The 18,319-nt window shown below is 38.6% G+C and overlaps 1 protein-coding gene across 1 annotated transcript in view; it reads left to right on the top strand.

The window, feature by feature from the left end:
* Nucleotides 1-3,657, top strand: part of galnt12 (UDP-N-acetyl-alpha-D-galactosamine:polypeptide N-acetylgalactosaminyltransferase 12) — a 36,870-nt gene extending 33,213 nt beyond the window's left edge. Inside the window, exon 10 of the mRNA XM_039736491.1 lies at nt 500-3,657. Within this exon, the coding sequence (XP_039592425.1) occupies nt 500-637 (138 nt within the window). The 3' untranslated portion in view covers nt 638-3,657. The remainder of the gene's footprint in view (nt 1-499) is intronic.
* Nucleotides 3,658-18,319: the final 14,662 nt, after the last annotated feature.

The raw sequence follows: 18,319 nt of genomic DNA, 5'->3' as shown, positions 1-18,319 counted from the left end.
TCTTTAAATACTCTTACAGTGAATGATGTTTACAAGAGTAACAGCCAGTTTGCATCTGAGTTTACTTTAGGATGTACTTTTAACCTATGGTTTGTTCCTTTAATTCAAGAGGAATTTTACCACCTTTAGCAGGCAATCGAATAGACAGCTGAGCAAATTAAGAAAAGCACGAAGCAAAAACAAGACTAGCTACATGTTAGGTAAACATGGTATTGATCTTGTTCTGCTGTTTACTGAGACAGCACTTGACCCTGAGGATTGTCTCCTCCTCTGTTCTTGATCCGCACCCAGTATGGTACTATCTCAGGTACACTGCAACTGACCCATACTGTTTAGAACACTACTATTGAACAATTTCTTATTTTCCGTCTGAGTTTTGGTTATCTCGATTTATTTAAAGCTATATACACTATTTCATTATTTTAAAATATATTCACTATGCTCCTTTAAAAAAATATTTAAAATTATATTTTCTTTTTTTTCCATGTTCTTTGTGTAGGATGGTACGCTATATCATGTTCAAACTGGCAAGTGCTTAGAAGCTGTGGAAAAGACAGAAGTGGGAAGCCCTGCGCCTCTTTTGCGACGCTGCTCAGATTCAGATTTTCAGAAGTGGTTTTTCAGGGAAAGGACATAATAAGGGATAATTACTCCAAATTACGGCAAAGACTCTTGGATCCGCCCATGTTACTGGACCTAATGGCAGCTTCAGCCTCTCTTGTATCTATTTTTCTAATAATATATTTTTTATTTTCTGCATAGATTAAAAACTCTCTCTTGACATCTTTTATGTTATCATATTTTAAATCTTTCTTTAAATAGTGTACAGTTGAAAATTTTAAGTTTGAACTTTTTTTTCCAAATGAGGACGTATTAGCTTTCAGTTTACCTGATTAATCTTGAATTATTATTTTTTTCTTTGTTTTGGCTTACAGTGTGATATTCCTTAAAATTCACCTTCAGTTTTCAGCTTACACATTGATAATAAGTTGACATTTTTGTGATAATTCAACTATTTTTACGTTTTTGACAGTAAAAACAGTATATTCTTTGTGCCTTGTACATGTAAGAATTATACTGTAGGTAGAGTATGTCGAGTTCTAAAACTCGCATTTCAAATATTGTCTGCAATCAGTCAGGTTGTCAATCATTGTGTAAGTCTTTCAAAGATCCAGAAAGATTATAGGCTAGGCAGAACTGTAACTATCTGTTCTGCTGTTTGAGGCCATAGTCATGCTTACACACACACACACACACACACTGACAGAAGCACTGGAGGCTGCTGTATTTGCTGAGTGAAATGAAACATTTTTGAAGATATGGTGGAAATGTCCAATTCTGCTCTCAAGGCATTCCAATTTAGAATCTGTCCTTGGATCCAAGTGTTGTAATAAAGAGATGTTACCTTCACCTTCAGAGTTTCCAGCAATTTAATTATTTATTGATAGCAATGTGAACCAACAACATTATAGTGTTGGAGGTGAATCGCAAATAGTTCATTAGGTATTGACTAGGAAAATTTATACTAAAAACTGAGGCTTACAAATATTTGCACTGTTACTCTGTTTGGTCTTTGGCAAACACCACTCAAGAAATCTGATATTAATTGGTAGTTTTTAAACTGAATATAATTTAGAACACTAAACAAAATTAAATTTATATTTGTATTGGATTTAAGGTTTGGAGTGAATCAGTAATTTTACAACTGTTATTTAACAATTATCTTTACAATCTTTATAATTTACGTACATGTGTAACTAACTGTCTAGGTTAATTTTACTTTACAGTTTAATTTTATTTTTTTGTGGGAGTTTTAAATTTCTCCCTTTTAATTGTGTGATGTCTTGTTTAAACATACTGTTAGTTCCCTCTTTCTCTGTTTTATGACTGGTTAAAGCAGAACGTATCACCGTGGCTCTCCATGAACGCAGTAGTTAATATTATTTCTCTATTATATATCTTGGAAGGAGACGATACGTGATCTTCTCGGAAGACAATTTGATGTCCCGCGAGAGACACTTTAATGTCCTGCGAGAAAAGGCAGTGAGATATAAGGACAGCCGCTGTATAGGCTTTTAAATGATCGACACACAGCCTGACAAGCAGAACATGCGGCTTGGCGGCAGCAGCTGATCAGACTGCATTTTCTCGCCGTGTGTTCAGCCACACCAAACCTGCCATCCCCGCCAACCGCCCAAACCCCCCTCCCCCCATTATTGGCAGAGACACAAAGTGGCTGGAGCTTAGCGCCTAGAGGGGCGATTGGGGTGTGGGTGAGCAAAGCAAGCAGGGGACAAAGCCCCCTAGTTTATATAAAAATAATAAAACTCAGTTGCATTTTGTATAAAAATTAATATTGCATAATGCCCTGAAGATGTCAAGTAGTTAAATATTTGGGAGTGTGCCTTTTCACATTAATCTCTAATTTGTTGTTTATGTGTTGAAAATGGCGAGTGTAAGTTAACTTATTTAAAGCAAATGTGCCTTTTGAAAGTGAATGAATGCGCATGGAATTTAAGGATTCTTATTATAATTTTGCTTCAGATTTTCATGGTGGTTCTTTTTTCACAACTTTAATGCTTTAAAAGTATGTGTTATTTTGAATGTGTTTTTCTACAAACACCAAGAAGTCTCAGATTCTGTGTGCTTTTTAATTACAAGCAAGACCACCAGAAAAGTTGTTACGTGTACATTCACTTCATCAAATTTATACAAGGGATATTTGCAGTAGTATCCACATTACAGACGTGGATGTAATTACTGTAGTTATGATTGGTCAATTTAGACTTGTGTTGTAGGGTTTTCACCTCTGCTGTATACTGCACACGAGCCATTTATTACAGATTCTTTATTAATTGCAGATATAATTTATTATTTTGAATCTCACTTTTTTAAGTCACAGAAGTTCATATTACCTGACTAAACTGCAGGAGGTGTTTGCACTTTGTCTGCGGTCCAGCATACTTGATGACTCTGCCTTGCACAAAAAAATCAGTATTGCACAAAACAAACATGTTCCACGTATGGAGCAGCAGCAGCTGACTGAGCTGACACATTTAATGGGTATTTTATGAAGGCTTTGAGAGGGAAAACTAGTGAAAGTAATACTGGAGTTAAGCTTAGCCAAATTCCAGACTCTGGTAGTTAGCTGAAATTAAGAACTTCAGTCTAGGGAAGCTGGTTTTATGAACGAGTGTACTACTTATAATGTATAAATACTACTGAAACTGAACTAGATATAAAATATGTAACAAATTCTACGTTGAAAATGAAAAACATTACCAGTCAAACTTCTGAGCTGAAAGCAATTCAAATGCACTAACATAACAGATAAAGTTTGCCCATGTTTGTTACATTTCTTTGAACAATTATCACAATAGTCGTGGGCACATGTTGAAGAGTGAGAATGTTCTTTTTTTTGTATTTTTGATTTGTTTATTTTTTGGGGAGAAAAAAGCAGACAATGGATCAATGTATGAATGATTTGAAGAAATTATAGCTTTAACTGATACCGACTCCTGTATTGCAACCAATATAAAATGAGATGGCAGAAAAAATGTTTTTTTTTTACACTTTATAAGAAATATTGTGATTGAGGGACCTGTTCTATGCACTGTGATTATTTTTTAATAAATCTGCCATGGATTAATGAAAAAAGTGGTGTAATTGTATTTTATTGTAAAAATAAAAAGTCTTTATTATAAAGTTGCAGACCTTAAGAAATATTCTGGGATGTTTTATAACATTTTTCTTGTGCTTTTAGAGAAAATGACTTATTTTACATACATCTGCATTTTATTGAGTATCAGAACACAATAAATAATGTGTGTTCCAGCAGTGGTATAGCCGTCTCAGTTACAATGGGTCTGTGTTTTAGTGTGTGATTATATTACTATTCATTCAATCCCATCACAGGGCACAAGACAGCATGACATGGCTATGCAGCAGGTATAGTGCTTTTAATAAATTCTATGTAACTTTTAACACTCCTATATTTTTGGCATTGATTAGTATTCTAGTTTCAAATAAGTTGAACTGCGAGCTATAATGTGCCACTTTGCAGAGATCTGTTTTCACTTTGACATTAATATGTTGTTTTCTGTGGTTTGGTGTCAAAATAAAATGTGAAAATTCCAGGAGGGCGTGGCTGTGAATACTTTATAATCGCTGTACAATATGTATATAAAATTTATTTAATTTTTCATGTTACAGATTTCCAGGTTCACAAGTCTTCTAATATAGAAATAACTATTATAAAATGTATAATAAAAAGCAGTATTAAAGAAAAGGGCAAGGCAAGCTGTCAAAAGAGCAAATAAAAAGACATTATACTTGTTTCTTCTACAATTGTGTAATATAGTCTCTATAACCTATTATATTGGCAAGTTTTTGTAATGTAAAATAATTCAATCCAGATCAATCCTGTCACATTTCCACCATAACTGTAAAATCATGGTCTATTCAAAGAAGGTGAAAACAAATCAGGAACTGTTTAGGGGAAAAAATTTAACAGAAATCTGATTCCATAAATTTGCATACCCTATTAGAATTAAATGTGTGGTCACATTTACCCTCACCTATTCTGTTTCTTTTCTCGGTACCCAAATGTGGCCATTGGTGCCACGGCCCACCTGCCAAGTTGTTTGCCTGCCAAAGGTAAAGTCATCCCTGATGGAGGATCACAGGAATCATGGGAAAGAGGGGTCCTTTCATCGGAGCAACGGTTCAGCTGTGGCATGGCCAAATGGGGAGGCAGCTAGATGGATGAGGTCTGCAGGACTCTAAAAATATCCAAACCTAATTATGTCATATCATCTACTGTTAAACCGTACTTCTAAACTTTTTATTATTATGCTGTATTAAGGAATTGTTCTGTTCTGTATATTGTATTGTATTGACCCCATACTTTTGACACCAACTGCACGCCCAACCTACCTGGAAAGGGGTCTCTCTTTGAACTGCCTCTCCCGAGGTTTCTTCCATTTTTCCCTTCAAGGTTTTTATTGGGAGTTTTTCCTTGTCTTCTCAGAGAGTCAAGGCTGGGGGGCTGTCAAAAGGCAGGGCCTGTTAAAGCCCATTGCGGCACTTCCTGTGTGATTTTGGGCTATACAAAAATAAACTGTATTGTATTGTATGTTCAGGATTGTCCAGTCACATTCAATCTCCTGTTAAATAGCAGTTGGAATACACCTGCCATTAATTACAGTGACTCTGTAAGGGTTTCATCCTTGAAAGGTATCGATCAGTAGATGGGTACAAAGGAATTTCCAAGGCATTAGATTTACCATATGTGGTGTAGGCGAGAAGCTGCACAGTTGAGTGGGGCTGGGTGAGACTGAAAGAACCCAGTTGACATTGCTAGGAAACATTCCACACCTCTCCATTTATAGCCTGTCCTTGATCCTAGAGATAAAGGAGTTACTCCTTTAGCTCCCGGTGACAAAGAAGATGATTTAGAGGATCATCTGAATCCAGAAGGGCTTGGGTTCACAGCTCTCTCCCAGAAGTTACCACAGTGCAGGTCTGCAAATTGAGAAGTCTCATTGTGTTTGTGTGTGAACCCACAACAAGAACAATTTGCGTAGTCGGCATCCTATGCACTATGTTGGGCGTGGAGTGTTGTGTTGGTGCAGAGTTGGGGGCTGAGTGAATGAGAGAGATAAATTATAGAGAGAGTGTACAGTGGACATCACCAGGAAGCACTCCGCTTACACCCTGTGCTTGTGCCTAAAGATAAGGGAGTGTGGCGGACAGCTGGGACGCCCCTTCGGTATATGTTCAGGGAGAGCAGCCATGGACTATTCAATAACTCCCCCTGGATGCTAGATGGCAACCCCCCTGGGTTGGAGCAGTGCCTCGGTGTCCTGCAGGGCTCCATGGTAATTGGAGTTTTGTGCAGCCCTATTGGGTCCCACAGGGGGTGCTGCAGCTGGGACTCCTGAGCCCTTTTGGGCAGTGTTTTCACCACACCCTGAAGTGCAGCCGGAACTCGGCAATCAAGCACCTCTGATGATCACGGGGTCCATGAGGGGCCTGGGCCTGGGCCTCCTAAAATCCACCACCAGTTCAAGTGGTTTGAGTCGCACCATTTAACAAAGTCCTCGATAAGCTTCCTATACTCCTCCTCCTGCCCAGTCCTGATGCAGCCCACAATAGCAGTGTCGTCAGCGAGCTTTTGCACGTTGCAGGACTCCGAGTTGTTTTGGAAGTCTGATGTATACAGGCTGAACAGGACTGCAGAAAGTACAGTGCCCTGCGGCGCTCCTGTGTTGCTGACCACAATGTCAGACCTGCAGTTCCCGAGACGCACATACTGAGGTCTGTCTTTAAGATAGTCCACGATCCATGCCACCAGGTGTGAATCTACTCCCTTCTCTGTCAGCTTGTCCCTGAAGAGGCAGAGGTTGGATGGTGTTAAAGGCGCTAGAGAAGTCCAGAAACATAATTCTTACAGCACCACTGCCTCTGTCCAAGTGGGAGAGGGATCGGTGTAGCATATAGATGATGGCATCCTCCGCTGCCACCTTCTCCTGGTATGTGAACTGCTGAGGGTCGAGGGCATGGAGGACCTGTGGCCTCAGGTGGTGAAGCAGTAGCCGCTTCATGGTCTTCATCACATGTGACGTCGGAGCGGCAGGCCGGAAGTCGTTCAGCTCATTAGGACGTGATACCTTTAGGACTGGGGTGATACAAGATGTTTTCCAAAGCCTCGGGACTCTCCCCTGTTCCAGGCTCAGGTTGAAGATGTGCTGTAGAGGACTCCCCAGCTCCAGCGCACAGGCCTTCAGCAGTCGGATCTGGGAGCTGTATTATGTACAGAAGTAATCAAGAAGGCTAACGGAATGTAAGGATAAACGTCACAAAATGGGTCAATAAGCCAAGTGAGGTCCTTAAGTTATATGCTGCACTAGTGAGGCCTCACCTGGAGTACAGTGATCCCTCGCTATATCGAGCTTCGACTATCGCGGATTTTAAATGTAAGCATATCTAAATATATATCACGGATTTTTTGCTGGTTTGCGGATTTCTGCGGACAATGGGTCTTTTAATTTATGGTACATGCTTCCTCAGTTGCTTTGCCCAGTTGATTTCATACAAGGGACGCTATTGCAAGATGGCTAAGAAGCTACCCAATCAGAGCACGTATTACATATTAAATAAAACTCCTCAATGATATACGATATGCTTCCTGTGCGGTGCTTCGCATACTTGAAAGCCCAAGCAGCACATATTGATTTTTGATTGTTTGCTTCTCTCTCTCTTTCTCTGCTCCTGACGGAGGGGGTGTGAGCAGAGGGGCTGTTCGCACACTGGCCTAGAGGATACGGACGCACCTCTAAAAAGAGAGACTACCTTCACATTGCTGCCTTCCTTATAGCTGCTTTGTCCGGCGGTACCTCACATACTTAAAAGCCCGAACAGCACTATTGATTTTTGATTGTTTGCTTTTCTCACACTCTCTCTGACATTCTCTGCTCCTGACGTGCACTACTTTGAAGAGGAAGATATGTTTGCATTCTTTTAATTGACGGAACTGTCATCTCTGTCTTGTCATGGAGCACAGTTTAAACTTTTGACTAAAGGGTGTTATTTTATGTCTAGAGGGCTCTAATAATGTTAGAAAATGTATTTAGAAGGTCGTAAACGGGTTTTCTATGCTCTAACTGCAAAACTATTCTATTTATAAATAAAGAATCCTACTTCGCGTAAATTCATTTATTGCGGCAGAGTCTGGAACGGACTAACCGTGACAAACGAGGGGTTGACTGTAATCTGTCTTGGTCTCCATATCACATATTAGATGTAGCAGTACTGGAGAAAGTTCAGCGAAGAGCGACTAGACATTACAGGAAAGAGAAGCATGGGCTGTTACAAGAGACTAAAGGAGCTGAACCTCTTCTGTTTATGCAAACAAATTAAGAGTTGACATGACTGAAATATTTAAAATTCTAAAAGAATTTATACACTAGATTCCAGTTGTTACTTTAAATAAGTTCAACAGGAATATGGGGAACACAGAAACTTAATTAAGGGCAGATTTTATATTGGAAAGTTTTCCCACAGAGAATAGTCTTGCAGAAGCCAGACATATATTTTATATGTCTGAAGATAACTATGAGTAAATTTAGTTTAAAACTGGTTGGGAACAATTAGATGGCTCACAGAGTGTCCCATTTCTAAACCAATCCAATGCCTCATGAAGGCGGTGCTCAGAGTAGGGGTGGTGATTCTGAACTGCAATCGTCAGATGTGCTCTCGTTAACCTGATCTGTCAGACAGATTTTGATTATGTTAAACCATCTACAGTAGAACAATTTCATAAAAAATCCTTTAGACATATAATTAAGTGATATATGAGCAGAGAGCACACTGCATGTTTTTTGAAAAAATAACCTGATGCAAGGGAAAAACCTTTCTGTAACGTCAGATTACAGTGGTGTGAAAAACTGTTTGCCCCCTTCCTGATTTCTTATTCTTTTGCATGTTTGTCACACAAAATGTTTCTGATCATCAAACACATTTAACCATTAGTCAAATATAACACAAGTAAACACAAAATGCAGTTTTTAAATGATGGTTTTATTATTTAGGAGAAAAAATCCAAACCTACATGGCCCTGTGTGAAAAAGTAATTGCCCCTTGTTAAAAATCCCCTAACTGTGGTGTATCACACCTGAGTTCAATTTCCGTAGCCACCCCCAGGCCTGATTACTGCCACACCTGTTTCAATCAAGAAATCACTTCAATAGGAGCTGCCTGACACAGAGAAGTAGACCAAAAGCACCTCAAAAGCTAGACATCATGCCAAGATCCAAAGAAATTCAGGAACAAATGAGAACAGAAGTAATTGAGATCTATCAGTCTGGTAAAGGTTATAAAGCCATTTCTAAAGCTTTGGGACTCCAGCGAACCACAGTGAGAGCCATTATCCACAAATGGCAAAAACATGGAACAGTGGTGAACCTTCCCAAGAGTGGCCGGCCGACCAAAATTACCCCAAGAGCGCAGAGACGACTCATCCGAGAGGTCACAAAAGACCCCAGGACAACGTCTAAAGAACTGCAGGCCTCACTTGCCTCAATTAAGGTCAGTGTTCACGACTTCACCATAAGAAAGAGACTGGGCAAAAATGGCCTGCATGGCAGATTTCCAAGACACAAACCACTGTTAAGCAAAAAGAACATTAGGGCTCGTCTCAATTTTGCTAAGAAACATCTCAATGATTGCCAAGACTTTTGAGAAAATACCTTGTGGACTGATGAGACAAAAGCTGAACTTTTTGGAAGGCAAATGTCCCGTTACATCTGGCGTAAAAGGAACACAGCATTTCAGAAAAAGAACATCATACCAACAGTAAAATATGGTGGTGGTAGTGTGATGGTCTGGGGTTGTTTTGCTGCTTCAGGACCTGGAAGGCTTGCTGTGATAGATGGAACCCTGAATTCTACTGTCTACCAAAAATCCTGAAGGAGAATGTCCGGCCATCTGTTCGTCAACTCCAGCTGAAGCGATCTTGGGTGCTGCAACAGGACAATGACCCAAAACACACCAGCAAATCCACCTCTGAATGGCTGAAGAAAAACAAAATGAAGACTTTGGAGTGGCCTAGTCAAAGTCCTGACCTGAATCCAATTGAGATGCTATGGCATGACCTTAAAAAGGCGCTTCATGCTAGAAAACCCTCAAATAAAGCTGAATTACAACAATTCTACAAAGATGAGTGGGCCAAAATTCCTCCAGAGCGCTGTAAAAGACTCATTGCAAGTTATCGCAAATGCTTGATTGCAGTTATTGCTGCTAAGGGTGGCCCAACCAGTTATTAGGTTCAGGGGGCAATTACTTTTTCACACAGGACCATGTAGGTTTGGATTTTTTTTCTCCCTAAATAATAAAAACCATCATTTAAAAACTGCATTTTGTTTTTACTTGTGTTATATTTGACTAATGGTTAAATGTGTTTGATGATCAGAAACATTTTGTGTGACAAACATGCAAAAGAATAAGAAATCAGGAAGGGGGCAAATAGTTTTTCACACCACTGTATCTGTATAGACCTGATACTTGTGAAGCAAACTGACATTTTTGATTGAAGTTTCACAGTATCCCCTTATTTTTCTTCCTGGCTTTATGCATTTGTAGGTTTCTGTCACACTCTGATATTAAATAATGCCAAGAGTTCCTCATTTGAAAGCATTTCATGTCGAGCGCTTCACTTTCCGAGGCGTAATACACCTGCTTCTTCTGGTATAAAAGGTGTTGCTCACAGACGTGGACCCTCTGCATTCCCCAAATGGTTTCAGTGCATCTGGTGTAAATAAATCTTTGTGCCAAAAACTATATCTCCATTGGCTTTAAGCTGACAAAATAAAAATACGAATGTGCTGTTCATCTATAATACTGCATAGAAGAGTAAGCTCTTGATTTTATAATAAAGTAACTCGATGAGCCCAGCTGTAAATGTAAGAAATTTAAAGATGGCCGGCATAAATAATGTTGCCATACACTGGTTTGTTGTGCTGTAGCATATAAAAACATAAAATGAATATTAAGGAAAAGGATGCTCAGAAAGCCACTTTATACTTATCATGTTTTCAAATAAAAGTTATATTTTAACTGAAACTTTCTGGACTTGTTCCTGTTATTTCTGAGCCAGAGTTCCTTCCCAGTCTGGGGTTCAAATTCATGTTTTATGTCTCTTTTGCTCATTCTTGAGTTTTCTTTTATTTATGTTGATTGTGTGCATTATTCTTTATTTTTGATTTTCTCTATGTGTGTAAGCTGCCTTTATTATGTTGCACGTGTTTTGTGGATGGTCCCTCAAGAGGAATGGCCACCTGCTAATCACCACCCTATAAATCTGAAGGGTCTTCCACAGTTCTTGGCAGTTCATTTTGAATGCATTTAGTAGTGGTGAGATCCTGTGCTTTTTGTGTATTTAATGTGCTTTTTCTGGACTTTTGTAATTTCGATTTGGTATTCAGCTATTGTTTATGATTTTCTTTTTGTTTTGTTATTTTGGGAAAATCCTATTGCATTTGTGCTGTATGGTGCCTCATTGTTATTGAAGGGAATTTTTTGTGAAGAATAAACCTCTTATTTTATAAAGATTCTACTAGACACTTTTTTTTGTCTAGCCAGGGTTTTAATGGGATTTCCCACTCTAGTGGAAGTGCTTTTGGGATTTACATGCTTTAAGACTCCTAGTCATAACAGTTCCTTTATCTGTTTATAGTTTTACAGTGGTAATAGTACTATTTGTTAGGATTAGCTCGAACGCAGAGGTCCAAAAGAGAAAATCCCTTGTCAAATACAGATAACAGGAAAAAACTACAGAGACATGTAGCTAAAGCACAAACCTTGACAACCTGGAAATGAGATATGAGGACAGCTTAGCTATTAACTAAACAAACAAGCCTGATAGACAGAATAGTCTCCTCTCATTTGTCATATTTCTAATAAGCAAAAATATTTTAACAATACATTTGTTAGACAAAAAATAAGAATATCTTAAATAAGTGAAGTATTCAAGCAACAAGGGCAGACAATAATCGCGTTAATAAGAACAAAGGAAAGAAAGGAAATCGCAAAAAACAGTAAAACGAACAAAAACAAAATTAACATTGATTTGAAAATTCTTAATTAATGTAGGCGGAAGGGTAAACCAAAAGAGAGAGAGAGATTAAACTGAGAATATAAACATTCATGACTACTATCCAGTAACCAATAATTTATTTAACCAAAGAGTCAAAAAAACAGGAGATCCAATAAGTACTTTCAAAATAAAGAAGATTCACTAACCAAACCTCCATATTGATATGGATGACCTGACACGCTGCCTGCAAAATAACGGCCAATTGCAATCCTACAGCTGTATCTTATGGTGGACCCGTCCCCTGAAACTGTACCTTAAGGGGACAGGGCACATAACCAAACACACTCCCACAGAATTGGAAATATGGAACTAACTAATAATCAAAGTAGTAATCTCAAAATGATAGAAAACATAATAATCACAATGAATACACTTGATACATCGACTGCCAAAACAGATAAATTTGCTCCTGATGCCAATGTAAAAAATAGGGTGTTATTTTAATGCACTAATGTAATTGATCAAGACTGAAAAAGTATTTTCTTTAAAAAAAATCTATTTGAGTTACCTCAAAGTTGGAGCACAGAGTGAAATCTATACTAATAAAAGGCAAAGCCCTCACTCACTCACTCACTCACTGACTCATCACTAATTCTCCAACTTCCCGTGTGGGTGGAAGGCTGAAATTTGGCAGGTTCATTCCTTACAGCTTCCTTACAAAAGTTGGGCAGGTTTTATATCGAAATTCTACGCGTAATGGTCATAACTGGAAGCTGGTTTTCTCCATTTACTGTAATGGAGATGAGCTTGAACGGCGTGGGGGCGGAGTTTCGTGTGACATCATCACGCCTCCCACGTAATCACGCAGTACATAGAAAATCAGGAAGACCTCAAAAAAGCGCTCAAGAAAACATGCATTATATAATTGAGAAGGCAGCGAAACAATAAGAAGCGAGCGAGTGACATATACAACCATATTGATGAGTTCTGCTACTTCGGAAACAAAGCACGATGTAAACCTACACTTTAAATTAAGTTCATAGACAGGCTGCGCTGGCGTTTGTAATTTAGTGCCTGCCCATATAAGGCCGTCCGTCAGCGGCAATCCAATAGCAAACTCCCACTAAATATTCACGGGTTAAGGACTGTGCTTATGCAGAGGAAGATGAGATGGTCAGCGTGGTGTTTGACACAAACTCAGCGAAACTGCGAGAGAAAGTTTTAAGTGCCAGGACTAAGGTAACATTAAATACAGCCATGGACATAGCAGGAGATGGCACCAGCACAGCTGGGAACCTTCGATGCATGTACACCGAGCGGCTCACGTGAACTGACGCAGTGCACAGATAAAAGCAACAGTTCCAAAGAGCTGAACAAAACCCAATTACACAATTGAAAAGGCAGCAAAAATATGAAGCGCCTGATACATACAAGCATATTCATAAATGCAGCTACTGCGGAAACAAAGCACACGGTGGAAAAGTCAATGTCCCGCTAAAGGAAGACAGTGTAAAAAAAACCCGTGCATGCAGTGTGTCAGGTCTCAGATAAAGAAGAAGACGAGCTGTTTATTGATGCAGTAAGAAACGAATCGATGAATGAAACCTGTCATCTTTACAACGATTGACAAACACGGAATGTAACTTGAACACAACACATCCTACAAATACGAACCTGATTGAAAGAAATAATGATAATCAAATCCTTGATGACAGCAACACTCAGTAACACTCACAAAACAAATACTGTATATTGACAGTCATGTTACGTTATTTTTAAAATGTTCCCTTTTCTTTTCTAGCTTTTTAACACACTACTTCTCGCTGCGATCGCGGTATATATATATATGTATATATATATCCCGATCTACATACTCGAATAATGGATACTTTATTCGCCATCAATGATTGTTTTGGTAAAGCCATACTCAGTGTATTCATTAGATGAACGGTAAAAAGTAAGAGCGAGGGAGGATGACTTATTGAGGCATGCAGGCTGTAGTGCGCCAACTCTATCTGAATTGCGCGATCACATTTGAAAAATATATCTTTTCAAGTTCTATTTAGTCCATATGTGTCAAACTCAAGGGCGCGGGCCACATCCGCCCGGCGTGTAATTATATCCGCCCGAGATCATTTTATATACTGTATTATTGTTATTAAAGCCCGGATATATGAAGCGCTGGTAACACAATAAACTACAGATCCCATAATGCAGCGCTTCAGCTGCCTTGCCAACACTTACCGCGTAATCAAGTCTACCTTATGATGCTGCAAGTTATTGCGAGGCTAGCTCACATGATGCTGAAGAGAAAAGTTGATTCTGAAAATAGAGCCTTTAAAAACCGATGGGAGGCTGAGTATATGTTTACTGAACCCGTGTGTCTCATTTGTGGAGCTAATGTGGCTGTAATTACAGAATTTAATCTAAGACGGCACTATGAGACAAAACATCAGGGAGTTCTGTGTTGTGGAGATTCTCAGGATGGATTGCAGGTGCTCATCAGTGAGGCTGAAAGACCTGAATGCAATGCAGAAGATACAGAAAGCAGAAGAATTAAATAAGAATCTGACACCAGCGGACGTTTTTACCGTGCACAATCACAAAGTGATTTCAAGTGAAGTTGCTTTTATGGGAGACACAAATGCACCAGTGCAACTTTCCCTGTTGCCAAGTAATGTTAAACCAAGTCGTCACTACGGTGTTCCCAAATCGCACTTTGCTGATAAACTGAGCGCACTGAGTTTGCACGGTGCTTTGGTGACTTTGAAGAACAAAAAAAGTCCGTCTACATGCGGCTCGAACCTTGTGCATGTTTGGTAGCACATATCTGTGTGAGAAGCTCTTCTCAGTGATAAAGACTAACAAAACAGCACACAGGAGTCGCCTCACTGATGAGCACCTGCAATCCATCCTGAGAATCTCCACAACACAGAACCTCACACCAAACAGAAACGAACTTGTGGCCAAAAAAAGATGCCAGGCGTCCAGCTCTAAAATGACATATGAGCAAAGACAACTGAATGATTTGATTTGTTATTGCTGAAAGGAACACATTTTATTTATATTTCCAGGTTTTGTTATGCAGCATGTTCATATTTGAATTTGTATAATTTTGACAGGATATATTTTTATGGAGAGAAAAATCTTTTGGGATATTTAAAATCTAAGTTTATTTTTTATATAAAATTACATAAGAGTAAAGAAATTTGAATGTTTGTTCTTTTAACGTTTACTTTATTTCTAACTTGTATAATTTAGACAGGATATATTTTTATGGAGAGCAAAATATTATAAGTTGTTTAAGGTTTGAGTTGATTTATTCAGGAATAATATTCCTGTCTGTTTTACCATTCCTACCAAAGATATTTCTGTCGACTAAATAAAAATTCCTTCTATTTAAAATTTAAATAGAACTTGAACAAATACGATAGTTCATAATATCCACGCAGACTTGCACGTAAGAGCGGGAGTTATCCATTTTAACAAGCAGCGTATTGCACTGATACGAAATAGCTGTGTGTGTATATATGTAGATATGTATGTATATGTATATATGTTTATATGTGTGTGTGTGTGTATGTATATATATATATGTATTTGTGTGTATATATGTTTATATGTATAGATATGTATATATATGTTTATATATATATGTATATATGCATATATATATATATATATATATGTATATATATATATTTATATATATATATATATATATGACAGCAACACTCATCACTCACAACAGTGACAAAACAATTACATTGACAATCATGTTACGTTATTTTCAAAATGTTTCCTTTTCTTTTTCATTGCTTCTTCAACACACTACTTCTCCGCTGCGAAGCGCGGGTATTTTGCTAGTATTCTTTATATACCCCAGCTGTACAAATACTCAGCTGGCCTAACAAGTTAGTGAATGTCGCTGTTTTTATATCAACTTCTTAGTGGTGAGATGCTAATTGTTGAGAGATACTCAGATGGTTGCGCTTCCACATATGTAAAATAGTTTTGTGAAAAGGTGGCTGTCCCAGCTGTCCACAAGACCAACATCAGGAGCTCCTATCATGTGCTGCCTGAAACCAAGGAGAACTGGTTTATGAACATTTTATGTTAAGTTGAATGCCAAGTGCAGGCCAGGCGATCATTTTGGCCTTGGTACCCCTGCAGATTTTTTTTTTCTCCAGCCTAACTGGAGTTTTTTTTTTTTCTGTCCTCCCAGCCATCTGACCTTGCCTTTTTTCTTTGTTACTTTAATCTTATATTTTATTATTATTATTATTGAGTAATCTTATTTGTCTTTTGTTTCATATAACTTTCTTTTTGCTGTCTTCTAAAGCACTTTGAGCTGAAATGTGCAAAATAAATAAATGTTGCTGCTGTTGTTATAGAGTCAAGGGTGAGGACCAGATTGGTGGGAGATGAGTTTGACGGTGTTGGTGGCATTTCAAGGTAGACTGGGTCTGTATTGTTTTAAACTCTGTTTATTTGGTACTTTGCATTTTCCATGTTGTGTTGTTTAATAAATCTAAAATTTATTGTATAGCTTAGCTTTGTTAGCCTTTTTCTGGTTAGTAAGGCTGACACCATAGTGCTCCTCCTTTATGACAACAGCATTCTTATTTACATTGTGTAAAGTGAAGCTGTCTTGTGGCCTGCACCAAACAAATCTTTTGCACCACCTTTTCTACCTACTGTATATACCCAAAGAGTGCTGGTCAGTCGGTCATTCTCCAACCCGCTGAATCCTAACACAGGGTCACGGGGGTCTGCTGGAGCCAATCCGAGCCAACACAGGGCGCATCGGCGAAGTACTGTCTTAAAAATTTTATTAAGAAGAAAAGTAAACCTTTTTAAACTGAGGGAAAATATACCAATAATTATTTGTTAAGGATCTCTTTGTATACCACATTGTGAGTTCAGCCCTCCGGTTGTAATATGACCAAGCTGTGCGCTGAGCTTACTCTTGAGCATGCAACGTACAGTTGGCCATGTGAACAGTAATCTTGTTTCAAATCTCACAGCTTGGATTGCTGCTGTCATAATCGGTTTGAGTTTCATGGTTTGTTTCAATTACGACAGTATTTGTAGGACTCGTGTTGAAGAGACATTCGGCATCTGTCAAGCGTTGTAAGTATACAACCGGTTTCATCGATAATTTCACATCCAACTTTTGAAAGTTTAAACATTCATAAACATCAAAGTGTCCACTACTCAAATCGTCACCTGTAAATCTAAGATGTTTAAGAGGCATTGGCGGTTGTCGAAAGGTGTAAAATATTTGGCCATTTCGGTACACTTGAAAGCGACAACCGAACAATTCAGCGGTAGCCATCAACTCACATGCAGAACCATAGGTGAAGGGCTTAAGCATTTCACTCTTCTAGTGCTCCTGTGTAGTATAATTATTTCCATGTACTGTCATCAGTCCACACCTTGAACCTGTCCCAGTCATTCAATACATAAGACACAATGTTCCTCTGGATATCAAGAGTGAGCCTGATATGGCCGTGCAATATGTAACAAAGAGAATGGAAAAGGTAGGTGCCATCTCTGAGCATGGAAACCACTCAGTAAGTGACAGTTCTTTGATCGATGGTGATCACCTCGATAGACATGGTAATGGGGGTTACGGTTGGAACGATAAAGGAAATGGGTACCTGAACAATGTAAAGTAAGTCTAAAATACCTACACAATAACTATAATTGTAATAAACGAACAATAAAACAGCGGGGAAGCCATGAATTAAATAAATCAATCCCTGTCTCTGACTCCCTGTTTAACCCTAACTACATTTCTTTATTTGCCTGGGCTTAATTTGTCCATAAAACATGCGTAGACAATTGTGAATTGTTTGTTGTTTAAAGCCCTATTCAAACGAGATTAGTTTCATAACCAGTGTTAAGTTTAAAATCATTATTATTTAAGGACCGCTATAATTTTAAAGGCGTGTTCAGAGGGGATTAGTTTTACACAGGAGGTAAGTCAAAGTCAGTACTTGAAGTTGTCTGATTCCCACCAGCACTCTGTACCAGCATTTCTCCATCCCCTGAATTTAATGTTTGTGTACCAGTGTGTACTTTGAGTTTGGACCACATTAGCAACCCTTATTTATAGCAATAATAAGTCTGTTCACATCTCCAAAACCCTCCACCATCCGCTTTTTGATATAAATTGTGTATATGAGCATGCTGTCACATCTTACGAGGGGATACGCCACCCCCTGTTACTCAGCAGAAATAGCAACGACTACTGGTGCTGGGTAAAGTAATTTCTACCAGAGGACCTCTGTAATTTTAATCCCACCCAATTTGCTCAAATGACATTATTTTACTGATATGTTGATTTGCACAGGGGCTTTTTATAGATGATAAAAGACTCGGTAATCTTTACTGAGATGATTTGGACAGAACTAAAATTACAGAGGTCCTCCAGTAACCACCACCGCCTCCCATCAGAACAGGCCTTGACAGTGTAGCAATGTATAGAAAAACTGTTCAGACAATTTTCAATGAGTGTGGTAGAGATAGAAAATGACAGCATCCACAACTGTGCCATCAGACAAAATATACTGCCACTTCACCTCAGACTTTAAAAGCATGTCCCAAAGACAGGAGAATTTACTTGTACAATTTTAAATGGTGCTCTGGAGGACAAAAACAGGATTAGAACAGCACTTTAAGCGACGGATGTATTTGCTATAAGCATAGCTTTAGAACAGA

Source organism: Polypterus senegalus, chromosome 15 (assembly GCF_016835505.1).
Source record: "Polypterus senegalus isolate Bchr_013 chromosome 15, ASM1683550v1, whole genome shotgun sequence".
Taxonomy (NCBI): Eukaryota; Metazoa; Chordata; class Cladistia; order Polypteriformes; family Polypteridae; genus Polypterus; species Polypterus senegalus.
The sequence above is the reverse complement of the archived record's forward strand: the minus strand, read 5'-3'. Positions and strand labels throughout refer to the sequence as shown.